Source organism: Entelurus aequoreus, linkage group LG10 (assembly GCF_033978785.1).
Source record: "Entelurus aequoreus isolate RoL-2023_Sb linkage group LG10, RoL_Eaeq_v1.1, whole genome shotgun sequence".
In the NCBI taxonomy this organism is placed as follows: Eukaryota; Metazoa; Chordata; class Actinopteri; order Syngnathiformes; family Syngnathidae; genus Entelurus; species Entelurus aequoreus.
In genome coordinates this window covers 67,855,897-67,874,088 of record NC_084740.1, presented here as the reverse complement: position 1 = coordinate 67,874,088, position 18,192 = coordinate 67,855,897, and the positions used below count along the sequence as shown (strand labels likewise).

General features: G+C 39.6%; 1 protein-coding gene across 2 annotated transcripts in view; it reads left to right on the top strand.

Moving 5' to 3' along the window:
- The window catches only part of LOC133658958 (aryl hydrocarbon receptor-like), a 107,819-nt gene that overhangs the window by 63,351 nt on the left and 26,276 nt on the right, over positions 1–18,192 (top strand). For both annotated transcript variants that reach the window (XM_062061519.1, XM_062061518.1), the window contains exon 3: positions 16,247–16,350. In XM_062061519.1, coding sequence (XP_061917503.1) covers positions 16,247–16,350 — 104 coding nt within the window. The remainder of the gene's footprint in view (positions 1–16,246; positions 16,351–18,192) is intronic.

Below are 18,192 nucleotides of genomic sequence, written 5' to 3'. Positions count from 1 at the left end.
TAACCCTCTCAAGATCACGGCACAATTATTCCAATAGTCATTAGAAGAACAAATTTCAACAAAAAAATGCGTAAAACCGCCATGTTTTTTTATGTAGAGTTTCAACTTTTTCACTTCTGCATGATGTTGGCTGATTCTGATCCAATACGCTATCAGCAGGCATCGTACATACTTGTATTATTTTGTAGAATGGAATGTAAGAAGAGGTTTGATCAAGTGAAATGAGTCAAACAGAGAACAATGGTAGGTATTAATTACACTAACCTATTTATTGTTAACTTAACCGTCTGGAATGGGCTTATGCTGTCCTTAAGTTGAAGTGGAGTGGTAAATTGTTTATTGGCGAGACCTAAGTGGTCACATTAATTCTTGATGTGAATGGTGCGGACACGTTTGTTACTGGATACTTGCTAATAAACAAATAGTGCAGTTTGTCGATAAAGTACACCTCTGTGTAACATTACAGAAACAAATACGAAATAAATATAGATAATAATTAGAGATGTCCGATAATGGCTTTTTTTGCCGATATTCCGATATTGTCCAACTCTTGATTACCGATTCCGATATCAACCGATACCAATATATACAGTTGTGTATTAACACATTATTATGCCTAATTTTGTTGGGCGGTACAGCTCGGTTGGTAGAGTGGCCGTGCCAGCAACTTGAGGGTTCCAGGTTCGATTCCCGCTTCCGCCATCCTAGTCACTGCCGTTGTGTCCTTGGGCAAGACACTTTACCCACCTGCTCCCAGCGCCACCCACACTGGTTTAAATGTAACTTAGATATTGGGTTTCACTATGTAAAAGCGCTTTGAGTCACTAGAGAAAAGCGCTATATAAATATAATTCACTTCACTTCACTTGTGATGCCCCGCTGGATGCATTAAACAATGTAACAAGGTTTTCCAAAATAAATCAACTCAAGTTATGGAAAAAAAATGCCAACATGGTACTGCCATATTTATTATTGAAGTTACAAAGTGCATTATTTTTTTTAACATGCCTCAAAACAGCAGCTTGGAATTTGGGACATGCATCCTCATGCTCTCTCAGGGAGAGCATGAGGAGGTTGAGGTGGGCGGGGTTAAGGTGGGGGTGAGAGGGGGGTTAGGGGGTAGCGGGGGGTGTATATTGTAGCGTCCCGGAAGAGTTAGTGCTGCAAGGGGTTCTGGGTATTTGTTCTGTGGTGTTTATGTTGTGTTACGGTGCGGATGTTCTCCCGAAATTGTCATTCTTGTTTGGTGTGGGTTCACAGTGTGCCGCATATTTGTAACAGTGTTAAAGTTGTTTATACGGCAACCCTCTGTGTGACCTGTATGGCTGTTGACCAAGTATGACTTGCATTCACTTGTGTGTGTGAAAAGCCATAGATATTATGTGACTGGGCTGGCACGCAAAGGCAGTGCCTTTAAGGTTTATTGGCGCTCTGTACTTCTCCCTACGTCCGTGTACACAGCGGCGTTTTAAAAAGTCATAAATTTTACTTTTTGAAACCGATACCGATCATTTTGAAACCGATACCGATCATTTCCAATATTACATTTTAAAGCATTCATCGGCCGATAATATCGGACTGCTAATAATAATACTACTTTTCAACGCCAAAATTGGAGCCCTTTTTTAAACTAAGAACTTTTTTTGACCGACTTGAACCAAATAAAATAAAATAAACTCAATAAATAATAATACATTCCTAATGATCAACAACATTAACTAAGGAGCACAATATACAAAACACTAAGGCATGCAAAACAAAAATGAATCAAACAATTTGTGCTGATTTTATAATTTTTTTAAATAATCTTTAATTTTTTAAGGAAGTCCAGATTAATGACTACAACGAGCACATTTTGTAGTGCACAGCTTTTCCAAGCGGCGTTTGAAGCCTGACATTGCATGATACTGATAAAGCATGTTACCCGGGGTCACACGCCCACACCACTCTTTCAGAAGGACTGACTTGTGCTGTCTTTAAGTTGAAGCGGAGTGTTAAATAGTTTTTTCGGCGAGACCTAAGTGGTCACAATAATTATTGATGTGAATGGTGCGGACACGTTTGTTACTGGATACTTCCCAATAGACAAATAGTGTAATTTGTCTATAAAGTACACCTCTGCATAACATGACAGAAACAAATACAAAATAAATATAGATAATATACTTAGTTAACATGTTTTTTTTTAGTCTGTAACAGAAATTATTTTAAGTGCGTCAATTTGCCAGAAAAAAAATTAAAAACAATTTTAAACTAAGAACTTTTTTTGACCGACTTGAACCATCCATCCATCCATTTTCTACCGCTTGTCCCGTTCGGAGTCGGGGGGGGTGCTGGAGCCTGTCTCAGCTGCATTTGGGCGGAAGGCGGGGTACACCCTGGACAAGTCGCCACCTCATCACAGGGCCAACACAGATAGACGGACAACATTCACACTCACATTCACACACTAGGGCCAATTTAGTGTTGCCAATCAACCTATCCCCAGGTGCATGTCTTTGGAGGTGGGAGGAAGCCGGAGTCCACGCAGTCACAGCCGGAACCCACGCAGTCACAGGGAGAACATGCAAACTCCACACAGAAAGATCCCGAGCCCGGGATTGAACTCAGGACTACTCAACACCGCGACCCCAAAAGGGACAAGCGGTAGAAAATGGATGGATCGATGGATTTTCAACATTGTCTTGCGTGGCAGCACTTTGTTCCTCTTTTTTGGTCGGTTATCCTCTTTTTTTTCTTCTTTTTTTTTGTCAAATGGGGCTCCCATCTAGGTGTGCTCAAACAGCCTCCAGGTAGCATCTGTGAGCAGATAATACCGCATCATCTCTGTTTCTTTGGGGCTTATCAGGTCGGTAGTGCGTTCTTCAGTCACGCTTCAAGTTAGGAACGAGGCAAAATCTAAGCCGGACCCACCGTCGCATACTCCAGTGTTTTTCAACCACTGTGCCGCGGCACACTAGTGTGCCGTGAGATACTGTCTGGTGTGCCGTGGGAGATTATCTAATTTCACCTATTTGGGGTAAAAAATATTTTTTGCAAACCAGTAATTATAGTCTGCAAATGATGTTGTTGAGTGTTGTTGTTGAGTGTCGGTGCTGTCTAGAGCTCGGCAGAGTAACCGTGTAATACTCTTCCATATCAGTAGGTGGCAGCAGGTAGCTAATTGCTTTGTAGATGTCGGAAACAGGGGGAGGCAGGGTGCAGGTAAAAAGGTATCTAATGCTTAAACAAAAAATAAACAAAAGGTGAGTGCCCCTAAGAAAAGGCTTTGAAGCTTAGGGAAGGCTATGCAGAACGAAACTAAAACTGAACTGGCTACAAAGTAAACAAAAACAGAATGCTGGACGACAGCAAAGACTTACTGTGGAGCAAAGATGGCGTCCACAAAGTACATCAGAACATGACATGGCAATGTCCCCACGAAGAAGGATAAAAACTAAGTAGATGCGGGAAATATCGCTCAAAGGAAGACATGAAACTGCTACAGGAAAATACCAAAAAAAGAGAAAAAGCCATTAAAATAGGAACGCAAGACAAGAACTTCAAAAAACTCCAAATAAGTCACGGCGTGATGTGACAGGTGGAGACAGTACACCTACTTTGAGACAAGAGCTATATTGATGCATGCTTGGTTATGGTTTAAATTCATATCCAACAGATGCGACAACGACTTTTTACTGTCAACTGAATTTCGTTTTTTAATGATTTCTGCTGGTGGTGTGCCTCCGCATTTTTTCAACGCAAATAATGTGCCTTGGCTCAAAAAAGGTTGAAAAACACTGGCGTACTCTGCTGCTATTTGATCATGGCAAGTTTGCACAAGAACAGCGTGTGCAATGTGCCGTGTTTTGCACAGTATTCCTTGATAACATGTGGTATCCAAAACGGCGAGCGATTGGAACACAATAGTCTAATGTGCCCAGAGATGGTGTGGTCTTTACTTGAAACCTTTCAAAGCCCGCAAAGACAAAATATTGCCGCGTTTCCCCGGTCGCTGTGGCGTAAACGCAGTCAAGAGAGTTAGTCCTAGTTCTTTTTTTTCTCTTTTTTTCCCCCAATCCCATCATGGCTTGTCTTCTGCAAAAAAGAAGCCGCAGCAGAAGAAAAAGGGGCCTCTCCCGGTGTCCGATTACAAAAAAAACAACAAAAAAGACATTGAAGCTACAGGAAGAAGATTAGCTTTTGCAGCATGTAGCAAAAACGGCTGTGTAATTTATGAGCATACCTATCTTGGATTTTTTGAAAAATGTTTCTGTCGGAACCGCCGCAAGTGGACCTACTTGATTTGCAAACCAAAACTATTTAAGTCAATGGATATTCTCATTATTATTTATGCTAGCTTTTTTGCTACTTTCTGTCTACACCAACAAATACTGCACTTTGGTATTTCTTCTTACCCAGTCATGTGCTAGCCTCTTAACGTTAGCATGCTAGTATGCTAACATTAGCATGGCAACGTTTCCATCTAATATTACACTTTTCCCCCCGCAGCCATACACCTTAGAACAGTGGTTCTTAACCTGGGTTCGATCGAACCCTAGGGGTTCGGTGAGTCGGGCTCAGGGGTTCGGCGGAGGTCAAAAAACACCCGACTCATCGTGTAAATAAAAACTTCTCCCTATCGGCGTATTACGGAAGTCACACTGATTTGCAGGTGTGTAATTTGTTGTGAGTTTATGCACTGTGTTGGTTTTGTTGTTTGAACAAGGTGATGTTCATGCACGGTTCATTTTGTGCACCAGTAAAAAAACATGGTAACACTTTAGCATGGGGAACATATTCACCATTAATTAGTTGCTTATTAACATGCAAATTAGTAACATATTGGCTCTTAACTAGTCATTATTAAGTACTTATTATAACCCTAACCCTGGCCCTAACCCTAACCAAATAACTCTAAATTAAGTCTTTGTTACTTAGAATATGTTCCCCTAGTGTCCAAAAAACTCTAAATTAAGTATTTTTTACTTAGAATATGTTCCCCATACCAAAAACATATAACTTTGTCTTGAATTTGAAAAAAAAACAACATTTTATTTTTCACTAAAGAAGGGTTCGGTGAATGCGCATATGAAACTGTTGGGGTTCGGTACCTCCAACAAGGTTAAGAACCACTGACTTAGAATGTGACACATGTTAACTGTTAGCGTGCTAACGTTAGGATGCTAGCATGCTAACATTAAAGTGCTAACTTTCCCCCCGCTAATTTTAAGTTTTTTTTTTTTGGTCTAATTCCGCAACCATGCACCTTACAGTCATAACTTGGTATTTGAAACATGCTAACTGTAGGCATGTTTATGTTAGCATGCTAGCATGCTAACATTAAAGTGCTAGCTTTTTTAGCTAATTTTGCAACCGCTTACCCCAGAGTCATATAACTTGGGTACGTAACACTTGTTAACTGTTAGCGTGCTAACTTTAGCATGCTAGCACACTAACATTAAAGTGCTAACTTTTTAGCTAACTTTACGTTTTTTTCTCTAATTACACAGCCATACACCTTACAGTCATATAACTTGGTATGTGACACATACTAACCGTTAGCATGTGCATTAAAGTGCTAGCTTTCTGAGCTAATTTTGCAACCGTTTATCCTAGAGTCATATAACTTGGTATGTGACAGCTGTTAACTGTTAGTGTGCTAACGTTAGCAGGCTAACTTAAGCATGCTAACTTTTTCATCTAATTTTACACTTTTTTCTGTATTTCCGCAACACCATACAGGCGTGTTACTTGAAATGTGAGACATGCTAATTGTTAGCATGCAATCATTAGCACACATGCTAAATGTTAGCATTTTAATGTAAGCATGCTAACATTTTAGGCTAGCTCTGTAGCTCTTTTTGTACAGTTACACCTAAAACTCACGGATTCTGACACTCGGCACCATCTTAAAAGCACGGCGGCTTCTGGCGACCCCCGGCCAGAGGTCCAGGGCACAGATAGCAGGCCCATCAAAATTTCCGCAGGAATTTTCTCGTCGTATTTTATCACTTAAAAATACAATTTCTGTAGAAAATGGTGTAAATATAGAAATAGTTTGATTATAGGAATTATTAGAATTTTGAAAAGGGTTGAATGTACTGAAACGTACTAAGAATATAGAAATGATGAATGTTGGTCATTATAGTTGGAATTAAAGTATAAAACTCATAGATGTAAAAGGGGAACTGTAAGTGAGAATGGTGGGAGGAGTACCAATTATATTGTCCAATCATAAAATCTGTAGAAACTGGGAATTTTTTTGGTTAAAAAATAGATATGTTATCCATTCAGCCAAAGCTCTATATGACTCATAGATGTAAACATTTTTTAAAGAAATATCTGTTTTTTTGGTACCTTCAAACACACAGCAGTGGGGGTAAAAAAGCATGTGTGTTATCCTCTCAGCCAAACTGCCATCACTCCAGCAGCACTGAGAGCGGACTCAGCCAAACTACCTATAGGTAATGTTGCAATTTTCAATGCCAAAATAAGGTTCCACTTTTCCAAAAATGCTAATGCTAATTAGGGGTGTAAAAACAAAACATTAGATTTTCGAATGAATCGCGATTCTCTTTTGTAACGATTCTTAATCAAATAAATTTTAAAAAAATTATTTAAAAAAACAACTTTTTTTTCTGTCTTGTCCAGCCATTCAGACAAATCATATTGTTAATGTGGACGATCACATTTGCTGTACAGATTTACTTTAGAAAAAAGAAGTGTGGGATACTTCTCTTTTTGTCTTATTTGTATTTGACCTTATTAAATGTTTGGGTAGAATTTTATTAAAAAGTATGGATTTTACGGAGGGTGATCTAGCACTTCCAAACTTTAGAAATTATTTTTGGGCCTGCAATATTAATAAACTTCTGTACTGGGTCCGCTGCGACTCCCCAGCCGCCTGTCCACCTTGGGCTCACATAGAGGTGGCATCGTCTAATGGTTCCCTGCACGCGGTGATTTGCTCACAGCTACCCTTATGTTCATTGGGGACTTCCCTAAACCCAGTTGTTAAAAATACTATTCAAATTTGGACTCAATTTAGGAAACATCATGGCCTGCACAAAGCTTCCAGCGGTGCTCCGATTTTGAACAATCCCGCCTTTATCCCTGCCTGCTCTGATTCCGCGTTTCGCACCTGGTCGACTAACGGCCTTAAAATTCTCAACGACCTGTACCACGATGGAGTGTTCTCTTCCTTCGCTTCTCTGTCAACAAGATACAATATACCTATTACACATTTCTTTCGATACCTTCAAATAAGGCATTTTATTTAAAAAAAAATTCCTCATTTTCCCAACCGCCCCCCAGAAGCAGAAATTTATCGGTTTCTGTCCTTTGACTCTGACAAACGACGTTTGATATCTGTAATATATAATGAAATCGGCCTTCTTAATCCACTTAACACTTCACCTGCCAGAGAATCCTGGGAGCATGACCTTGGGGCACCTATACCTGACGGGCGGTGGAGAGAAGCTTTGAGGCTGGTGCATTCATCATCTATATGCGCTAGGCATGGCCTAATACAATGTAAGATACTACATAAAGCACATTTCACTAATGCTAGACTGGCTAAAATATACCCCAACCATAGCGACGCTTGTAACCGCTGTAGACAATCCCCAGCTAACCATTTGCATATGTTCTGGACGTGCCCAAAACTCTCAAGTTTTTGGTCAGCTATTTTTGACACTGTCAGGCAGGCCCTTGATAGGACAATAACACCTAGCCCGCTGACTGCCCTTTTTGGCGTTCCGCAGGTGGACGGTTTACCTGCAGCCGCTCGTCATGTCATTGCGTTAACGACTCTGCTGGCTAGGCGTACAATTCTTTTTAAATGGAAGCTTGCGTCTCCGCCGAGCCATAACAGTTGGATACAAGATGTCTTGCGGTGTCTGCAATTAGAGAAGCTTCGGTTCTCGCAGAAAGGATCTGTGGCATCTTTCCATAAAACTTGGGGCCCCCTCCTGGACCTTATTAGGGACAAGCTTGACATCACCCCAAGCGATTCGAGTAACACAACTTAGACAGAACTGACCGCTGAAGAATACTACAGAATACTTGAAGCTAAGTTTGCATATATATATATTCATGTGTGTCTATATTTGTTGTGGGCACTAGGCGACAATTACCTTGGGAATTAAGTGGGTGGGTATTGTAAGGGATGGGGTTTAGTATGTTACATATTGAAAAATGTGCAGATACTTAAACTTGCTGTTGCCATGATCCATCATGCTGTATTGTCTGCAAAATTCAATAAAAATATTTGGAAAAAAAAAAATCATCGAATCATTACCCTCAAGAATCGAATCAAATCGTGCGGTGCCCAAAGACTTACAGCTAATGCTAATATACGTTGGCTTTGCTACCGATTAGCATTAGCGATTTTACATGGCGATTTCAACACATCCAAATTTCTTAATGAATACTACAACTAAGTTGCGTGTTGCAATCAACAGCTGGTGCGTAATTTGTACAACATTTACAGTATTAACACTTTATAGGGCGAAACAAAAGACTACACTGCATAAACTGAAATCTAAGTAAGATGAAATATCTCAAATAAGGGTGATATTTGCTTATTTTCTGTCTGATAAGATAATTCTTCTCACTAAGCAGATTTTATGTTAGAGTGTTTTACTTGTTTTAAGGGTTTTGGTCCTAAATGATCTCAGTAAGATATTACAGCTTCTTGCTGAGATTGTATGACCTATATTGAGTAAAACATGCTTGAAACTAGAATATCAACTGTTGCAAAGCTGTGTCATCAACACTCACAAGTATAAAACTACTTTTTTAAAGTAATAATTTCTTATTTCAAGCATGAAAAAAAAATCATAACTTTGATACAATTGTGTCTCATATTAAAACAGATGACAGCCAATGAACTTTGCTGTTTTATTTTCAATGAAACAATAGAAAATACATACTCATATAGTAGTACAGTTGTCATTAGTGAGAATATACTTATTTTAAAGTATTTTTGGGTTCACTGAGGTTAACTAATTTTACTTGTTTTGGAAAGTCTTGACAAGCCAAATTTTCTTGTTCTATTGACAGATAAGTTTGCTTAGTTCAAATAAAAATCCCCTAATTTTTGTATTTTTTATTCTTGTTTGTTGCAGCGAAAGTATTGCTTTTTTGCTAATTTCAGACTGAATAAATGTTGCTTTACTACAACATATATATATTTATGATAGTGTGGAATATCTACTTGCGTTCAAGGTTATTTTTAGGCGAAAAAAAAATGGCAACCGTAAGTGAGAATGGTGGGAGAGTACCAATTATCCATCCATCCATTTTCTACCACTTATTCCCTTCGGGGTCGCGGGGGGTGCTGGAGCCTATCTCCGCTACAATCGGGCGGAAGGCGGGGTACACCCTGGACAAGTCGCCACCTCATCGCAGGGCCAACACAGATAGACAGACAACATTCACACACTAGGGACCATTTAGTGTTGCCAATCAACCTATCCCCAGGTGCATGTCTTTGGAGTACCAATTATATTGTCCAATATTTTGGAAAATCATGTAAACTGTAAAAACTGGGAATTTTTGGGGTTAGAAAAAATACCAAGTTTTATTGTCGTAATCAAGACAAATGTTTTAATGGAGAAATGGTTTGAATTAGTTCAAAAATGTGGGCAGAGTAATCGAAAGAATAAAGGGCAAAACAACATGAAAATTATGATTTTATTACAGAACGTTTACTGGATGAGCCTGCATGTCCTGAAAGTGCTGAACATTTTGACACTTGAACGGGATCAATCGGATGAATGACGCTATGGAAGAATAATAATAAATAGATTAATTTTTGGAGCAGATGCATATTATGAATATGGATGGGTACCGTTCACATATGAACCAATACGGTACCGATTCCCGGTACCTGGAAATCGATATTGATACTCAACTGTACCAATTTGCAGAACTTTTGTATGTGTTAATACATAATAGTTTTTTTTTATCGTAAAATCATAGTACATGTGTTAATACTGTAAGTGTTGTACTTATTACGCACCAGCTGTTTGATTGCAACACGCAACTTAGTTGTAGTATTCATTAACAAACTTGGATGTGCGGAAATCGCCATGTAAAATCGCTAATGCTAATCAGTAGCAAAGCCAACGTATATTAGCATTAGCTGTGAGTCTTTGGGCACCGCACGATTCGATTCGATTCTTGGGGGTAATGATTCGATTCAAAACGATTCTCGATTCCAAATCCATACTTTTTAATAACTTTTTAATACAATTCTACCCAAACATTTAACAATGTCGAATACAAATAAGACAAAAAGAGAAGTATCCCACACTTCTCTTTTCTAAAGTAAATATGTACAGCAAATATGATCATCTACATCAACTATATGATTTGTCTGAATGGCTGGACAGGACAGAATTATAATTTTTTTTTTTTAACGACTAAGAATCGTTACAAGTAAGAATCGTGATTCATTCGAAAATCTAATGTTTTGTTTTTACACCCCTAATTAGCATTTGCATTTTTGTAAAAGTGGAGCCTTATTTTAGCATTGAAATTTGCAACATTACCTATAGGTAGTTTGGCTGAGTCCGCTCTCAGTGCTGCTGGAGTGATGGCCAAGTGCCAAGGTGGGACCGGGAAACCCAGGTACAGTAAGATGATACTGTTGGGTTTTGCCAGGTAAGACCGGCGGATTTGGTCGATGCCAAAAACGTACCGGATTCGGTACGCATGATAATAATAATACTCAGTTTCATAGATAAGCTTATTAGCATGTTTACATTGGATTAGCCTGTTATTGAAAACAAAAAATATCAAAATGGCTCCCTCGTTCTTTGATGCAGACCCACTAGCTGCGGAAGCTAGCTCTCCAATCAACTAAACGGACTCAATAACTCCACGGTGACGTTTTGGTGAATTTACGAAACTGAAACAATACAAAGGTAATAATACCAACAGACACTTGTATACATGTTAGCATATTAGCTAATGCTAAGAATGCTCGCTTGATTACATTACGATAGCAGGTACTGTACAAATATGCATGAAAACGCTTCTACAGACAGTTTAGTAAGTAAGAATTGTTTTAGTTATGTTGTAAAACGTACAATAGTTGCTTGAAATAATGAATGAAGACTCCTTTTGAGTCGTCACGCTATGGACAGCTTGAAGACTGATCGGCACTTCGACTTCCGGTTGAAAGCTCAGTCTAAGCAGCAGTGAACGAACTTGTCCAAAAGATGGCGCCGTAGCACAAACAATAACACACCTAGTCAGTGTTTTTGCTTGTTTTTAAACTATTTGCATTATGGCTTTCCACAAATTAGCCGCACAGTTTTATAAGTCGCAGGGTTCAAAGCGTAGAAAAAAAAATAGCGGCTTATAGTATGGAATTTACGGTACTTGTTAAATAAAAATGATGCTATGTTTTTAATGAGTACTTACGCCTGCTAGGTGACTGTATTTTAAAGTGTTTTCTGAGGTGGTGACAAAAGTTTTGAGAACCACTTTTCTAGTGCTTTACTCCTGAGGAGGCGATTAAAAAGAAGTCTGCAGTACTTGTTGCCACTTTGGTGCGCTTCCTAATGTACAAGAAAAAGCAGGAAATGATCTATTAAAATCATCCCTCCCCCCTGAAGAATGTCCGTGAAAGATGCTGGCAAAGATCCACGAGGCATCGAGTCCATCTCACAGGAATTCCTGTTGGCCGTGCACGGAGCAGCACCAGAAACTGTCAGGCGGTTAATAATGGAAAAAGATGGAAGGGAGCGAGTTCAGTGCCGGGGAAGCAAGAGTCGAATGAAAACAAACAGGAGGCCCCAGAGAGGCCCACTTACTCACGCGAGGTCTGAGTGCAGGGGAAAAAAACAGTAGAGGGATTCTTGGTGGGTTTTCCAGATACGGAATAAGACTTTGTGGAGGGGTTTTGTTCAAAACTGAACCAGCGGGAGTGATATAGTCCTACTTTGTTCTGATGACATCATCGCTAGGCCGAGTCGCAGTTGCACACGCTCCGAAAAGGAGCTGGCGTCACCGGACTGGACGGTCCGTCGTTTGGGAGAGGCCACTTCCTGGGATGTTCCCGTCGCCGCCGACCACATGAAGGAAGTTTCGCTATTGCTTACGACGGAAAACACAAAGGCGGAGGCGGGGAAGGAAGACGGTGTTTGTGTTTGTCAATGAGACGACAACAAGAAAGCATGGACTTACTGTGCCAAACACACACTTTGTGGTCTTTGAAAGCACCTCCATGCAATATCAAGCATGCTTGCACATACTATGGTGTACTATGCTGTCAAAATAGGCTAAATTCATTATGAATGAAGTACGTTTGCACATACAATGGTGTACTATGCTGTCAAAATAGGCTAAATTCATTATGAATGAAGTACGTTTGCACATACAATAGTGTACTATGCTGATAGGGTAAAATCATAATGAATGAAGTACGTTTGCGGATACTATGGTGTACTATGCTGTCAAAATAGGCTAAATACATTATGAATGAAGTATGTTTGCACATACTATGGTGTACTATGCTGTCAAAATAGGCTAAATTCATTATGAATGAAGTACGTTTGCGCATATTATGGTGTACTATGCTGTCAAAATAGGTAAATTCATTATGAATAAAGTATGTTTGCGCAAACTATGGTGTACTATGCTGATAGGGTAAAATCATAATGAATGAAGTACGTTTGCGGATACTATGGTGTACTATGCTGTCAAAATAGGGTAAATTCATTATGAATGATGACACTTGCACATACTATGGTGTACTATGCTGTCAAAATAGGGTAAATTCATTATGAATGTAGTGTTTCCCATAAACTGCCAAGATACCTTTGGCGGTGGGGGTGTGGCTATGGGCGTGGTCACCATGACATAATCGAGCAATTTGCATAATTTACTACAATGATATGATTTTCGTTGTGGTATTTTAGGCTACATAATGCGCCACACATTTTCAATGGGAGACAGGTCTGGACTACAAGCAGGCCAGTCTAGTACCCGCACTCTTTTACTATGAAGCCACGTTGATGTAACACGTGGATTGGCATTGTCTTGCTGAAATAAGCAGGGGCGTCCATGGTAACGTTGCTTGGATGGCAACATATGTTGCTCCAAAACCTGTATGTACTTTTCAGCATTAATGGCACCTTCACAGATGTGTAAGTTACCCATGTCTTGGGCACTAATACACCCACATAGCATCACAGATGCTGGCTTTTCAACTTTGCGCCTATAACAATCCGGATGGTTCTTTTCCTCTTTGGTCCGGAGGACACAACGTCCACAGTTTCCAAAAACAATTTGAAATGTGGACTCGTCAGACCACAGAACACTTTTCCACTTTGTATCAGTCCATCCTAGATGAGCTCAGGCCCAGCGAAGCCGACGGTGTTTCTGGGTGTTGTTGATAAACGGTTTTCGCCTTGCATAGGAGAGTTTTAACTTGCACTTACAGATGTAGCGACCAACTGTAGTTTCTGACAGTGGGTTTCTGAAGTGTTCCTGAGCCCATGTGGTGATATCCTTTACACACTGATGTCGCTTGTTGATGCAGTACAGCCTGAGGGATGGAAGGTCACGGGCTTAGCTGATTACGTGCAGTGATTTCTCCAGATTCTTTGAAACCTTTGATGATATTACGGACCGTAGATGGTGAAATCCCCAAATTCCTTGCAATAGCTGGTTGAGAAAGGTTTTTCTTAAACTGTTCAACAATTTGCTCACGCATTTGTTGACAAAGTGGTGACCCTCGCCCCATCCTTGTTTGTGAATGACTGAACATTTCATGTAATCTACTTTTATACCCAATCATGGCACCCACCTGTTCCCAATTCTCCCGTTCACCTGTGGGATGTTCCAAATAAGTGTTTGATGAGCATTCCTCAACATTATCAGTATTTATTGCCACCTTTCCCAACTTCTTTGTCACGTGTTGCTGGCATCAAATTCTAAAGTTAATGATTATTTGCAACAAAAAAAAAAGTTTAACAGTTTAAACATCAAATATGTTGTCTTTGTAGCATATTCAACTGAATATGGGGTGAAAATGATTTGCAAATCATTGTATTCCGTTTATATTTACATCTAACACAATTTCCCAACTCATATGGTAACAGGGTTTGTATATATATATGTGTATGTATATGTGTGTGTGTGTATATATATATGGATGTATATGTGTGTTTTTATGTATGTGTATGTATATATATCTACACTGTGTATATGTATATACATACTGTATATATCTACACTGTATATATATATATATATATATATATATATATATATATATATATATATATATATATATATATATATATGTGTGTGTGCGTGTATATACGTATATATGTACATACAGTACATACATGTATGTATGGATGTATGTAAAAAAAAAAAATATATATATATATATATATATATATAAAGCCTATACATATATGATTACTAATTATATAATGGATATATAATTTATAATTATTATAAGTGGTTATTAAGAGTATGTGAAAGTTCAACTCTTACCTTGTTTACGACCTCCTTAAAGTTGTTTCATCAATCAGAAATATAACGCCGCTAAATAGCGGCAAACATGGATAATTGTGGAGAGAGTGTTTTGCATCCCATCATCCCTTGTAATGGATTTAAATGGGATTTAGATTTTTTATGTTGATTGGACATTTTTTTATAATATCTACAAAGTTCAATCAGTATGTTGTGTTATGTGGGACCATGTTCATCAAATTTTTGTACTGGTAAAAAAAAAAGAAGTATTCACCGTGTGACTAGGGAAGGTTGTTTGGATTGGGTCATATAAGTAAATGCTGTACTTCATTGACTTGAAAGGCAGAGTTAGTTTCGTTAGTCACCAGATGTCCACAAAATGGCAGCAATTAGACTACTGGTTATTTATATATGTTATGGATATGCCGCTCCCGGTCAAATTGTTTATTGAACTTGTGCTGTCTCGCCGGCGGGCTGTTTTTAGCTTCTGTGCCGTAATTTGGACTCCCTTGATCTACACCAAAAGCTTGTGTGTTCTTCCATGGCCCTCCTATAATACATAATAATTTAGCCACCAGTTCAGTTCAGTTCAGTTTCAGTTTATTTGGAACATACGTGTAATGCATCACATATTTCCAGCTGTTTCATTACAGCACATCCGGAAAAGAGTAGGAAGAAGCTGAGCTAATTTAATCCTACCCCTTTTCATACCATAGCAATTGTATCCCATTTCCTTGTTCTCTGTAACAGAAGAGTGAATGAATTAATAATAAATAAATAATATACCATAGTAAGTAAACAAATATTAAATACATAAATAATCCATCCATTTTCTACCGCTTGTCCCTTTTGGGTTCGCGGGGCGTCGCTGGAGCCTATCTCAGCTGCATTCGGGGAGTAGGCGGGGTACACCCTGGACAAGTCGCCACCTCATCGCAGGGCCACACATAAATAATCTTTATCTAAAAAAAAAAAAAGGGTTCAAGATGTTCATCATAATTATTGTTCTGTGTACTTTGTGAACACTTGTAGTTTGAACATTCTCTTAAACTGAATCATATTGGTGCTTTGTTTGATTTGTTTGGTTAATCCATTCCATAATTTAATTCCACATACGGATATGCTAGAGGTTTTAAGTGTTGTACGAGCATACAAATGTTTTAAATTACATTTTCCTCTAAGGTTATATTTCTCCTCTTTTGTTGAGAAGAATTGTTGTACATTCTTGGCCAGCAGGTTATAGTTTGCTTTGTACATCATTTTAGCTGTTTGCAAATCCCGGAATGACTTTTAAGATGTTGCACACTGCCGACAAACACCAAGGATGTTTCCTTGTTCCAAACAGGCCTCGGATAAGCAGCTCCGCCCACAGCCGTGGCGCTCTTACACAACGCTGGCACCAGACGCCAAAGTCAATATTGCAGACTCGCCGTCGGACTCCACGCACAATAAAAGATCTCCCCGAGGACGTTTGGAGCCGATGTAGTTTAAGTGTGCGCGGTGCTTTGTCTTGTGGCAGCAGTAAAGTGTCTTGTTACATCCTCCTCTCCTCCTCCTCCTTTAGCTCTCAGGCCGTGCCATGAAAGAAGGGATTATGACACCAACTCGCCTTTTTGTCTCAAACAAGCCGAGGCACATTTTTGAAGCGCTCTTAAGACTGGATGAGATAATCGCACGAGCTACGCCACCAGTCAAACATCTCCGCTCGTTTTCATTTGTTTACGTTGTGTGTGGTTAACCCTCTCTCTTTCTCGCTCTCCCTCAGCTACGCTCAAGAACAGCACCGGGCCAGCCTTTCCTGCAGCTAAGAAGTCCAATGGGGACACTTTGGAAACCACAGGACTATCTGAGGGAGACCTGCTGCTCCGGGTACGACATCTGCTGCCTACGTGGGTCACGCCCCCTACGGGTTTTGCTCAGGGCTGGGCGATAAAACGATATCAATATATACCGTAATCTATCAATAAAGAAATGTGTTCGATAGAACCTTCAATTTTGTTTTCTTCCATGGAAGAAAGCAAAGTTGCAAAGCAAGGTTGGTTGCATGAACAGAACCACTCACTCTTTGGTAACCGAGCAACGCAGGAAGTAGGGTTGTACGGTATACCGGTACTAATAAAGTACCGCGGTAGTAATGAATTAAAAACGGTACTATACTGCCACTGAAAAATACCTGTACATTTTTTTTTTTTTTTTACGATCATGACAGCACGCCATCGTTACATTGCCGTTTTTAGGAGCAAAGAGGCATGTTTGGCAACGCACACGCACAGACTTCTTACAAGCAGAAACAGTGTGGAGACAGAAAATGGAGAACAGACGCATTTTGGCTTAAAAACTAACGATAAATGTCAAGCTATAAACACTGTACCGCCGCTCACCAAGAGGTGCTTTTTAAACATGGCTAGCTAGCGGCTAACGACCGTCGGCAGTGTTTTAGCTACTTCTTAATCACTAATCATCGCCTCCATGGTGACAATTGAAGTGAGTTTCTTACAAGTATCATCACTGCAGGATGATGAATATCTAAACATGCTTCAGTACACACCGCAGGAGGATACAATAGCTAACCGCTAACAGCAATTTAGCGCTCCTGAATGTACACAAATGGGTGAATCTACACAGATATTGACAGTAACAAGAGCCGTATCTAGTCGATAATACAATGACTACATCGGTATTTTTTACATCACAATTTTTTTTTTTTTTTATTGTTTATAAACTCAAGAAATACGTCCTTGGACACAGGATAACTTTAAATGTGACTAATGTATGACCTTTTAAGTACTTGGTGTCGGATCGATACCCAAATTTGTGGTATCTTCCAAAACTGAAGTATCAAACAACAAGTCAAGTCAAGTCAAGTCAACTTTATTTATATAGCACATTTTCAACAACTGTTTAGGTTGCACCAAAGTGCTTTACAGGTTAAAAAAGCATGGAGCAAACAAAAAACAAACAAAAAAAACCAACAACAAAAAAAACAACAACTAAGCAAAACAAAAAAAACAAACAAACAAAGAACATAAACAATGAGTGTGCTAAACAAGACAATGCAAATGCAATACGGTAAAAGGGGTCGAATAAAAAGTTTTAAAAAAAAATTTGCAGAAAAAAAAAATAAAAATAATAATAATAAAAGTGCTACAAATTGAAAAATACAACTAAAGCGAAGGGGTGGGAGGGGGGGGGGGACTAGAAATGGTGGCCTAGTGGGCGGACTCAGCTCGGGTCAAAGGCCAGCGAGAAGAGGTAGGTTTTAAGGAGGGTTTTGAAGACCCCCAGGCTCCGGGCTGACCTAATGTGGAGGGGAAGGCTGTTCCAGAGCTTAGGGGCGGCAACGGAAAAGGCTCTGTCCCCTCTGGTCTTTAGCCTGGATCTGGGGACCGCCAAAAGCATTTGGTCAGCTGACCTCAAGGCTCTAGACGAGGTATGGTGATGCAGCAGCTCGGTCAAGTATTGTGGGGCCAGACCATTTAGGGATTTAAAAACAATTAAAAGTAATTTAAAATCAATGCGGTGACGGACAGGGAGCCAGTGGAGTGAGGCCAGCACTGGGGTGATGTGCTCGCGTTTTTTGGTACTGGTGAGGAGACGGGCAGCCGCGTTTTGCACAAGCTGCAAACGGCGGAGTGATGCCTGATCAATGCCAGCGTACAGTGAGTTATTGTTGTCTAGCCGGTGTGTGATGAAGGCGTGGATAGCAGTCTC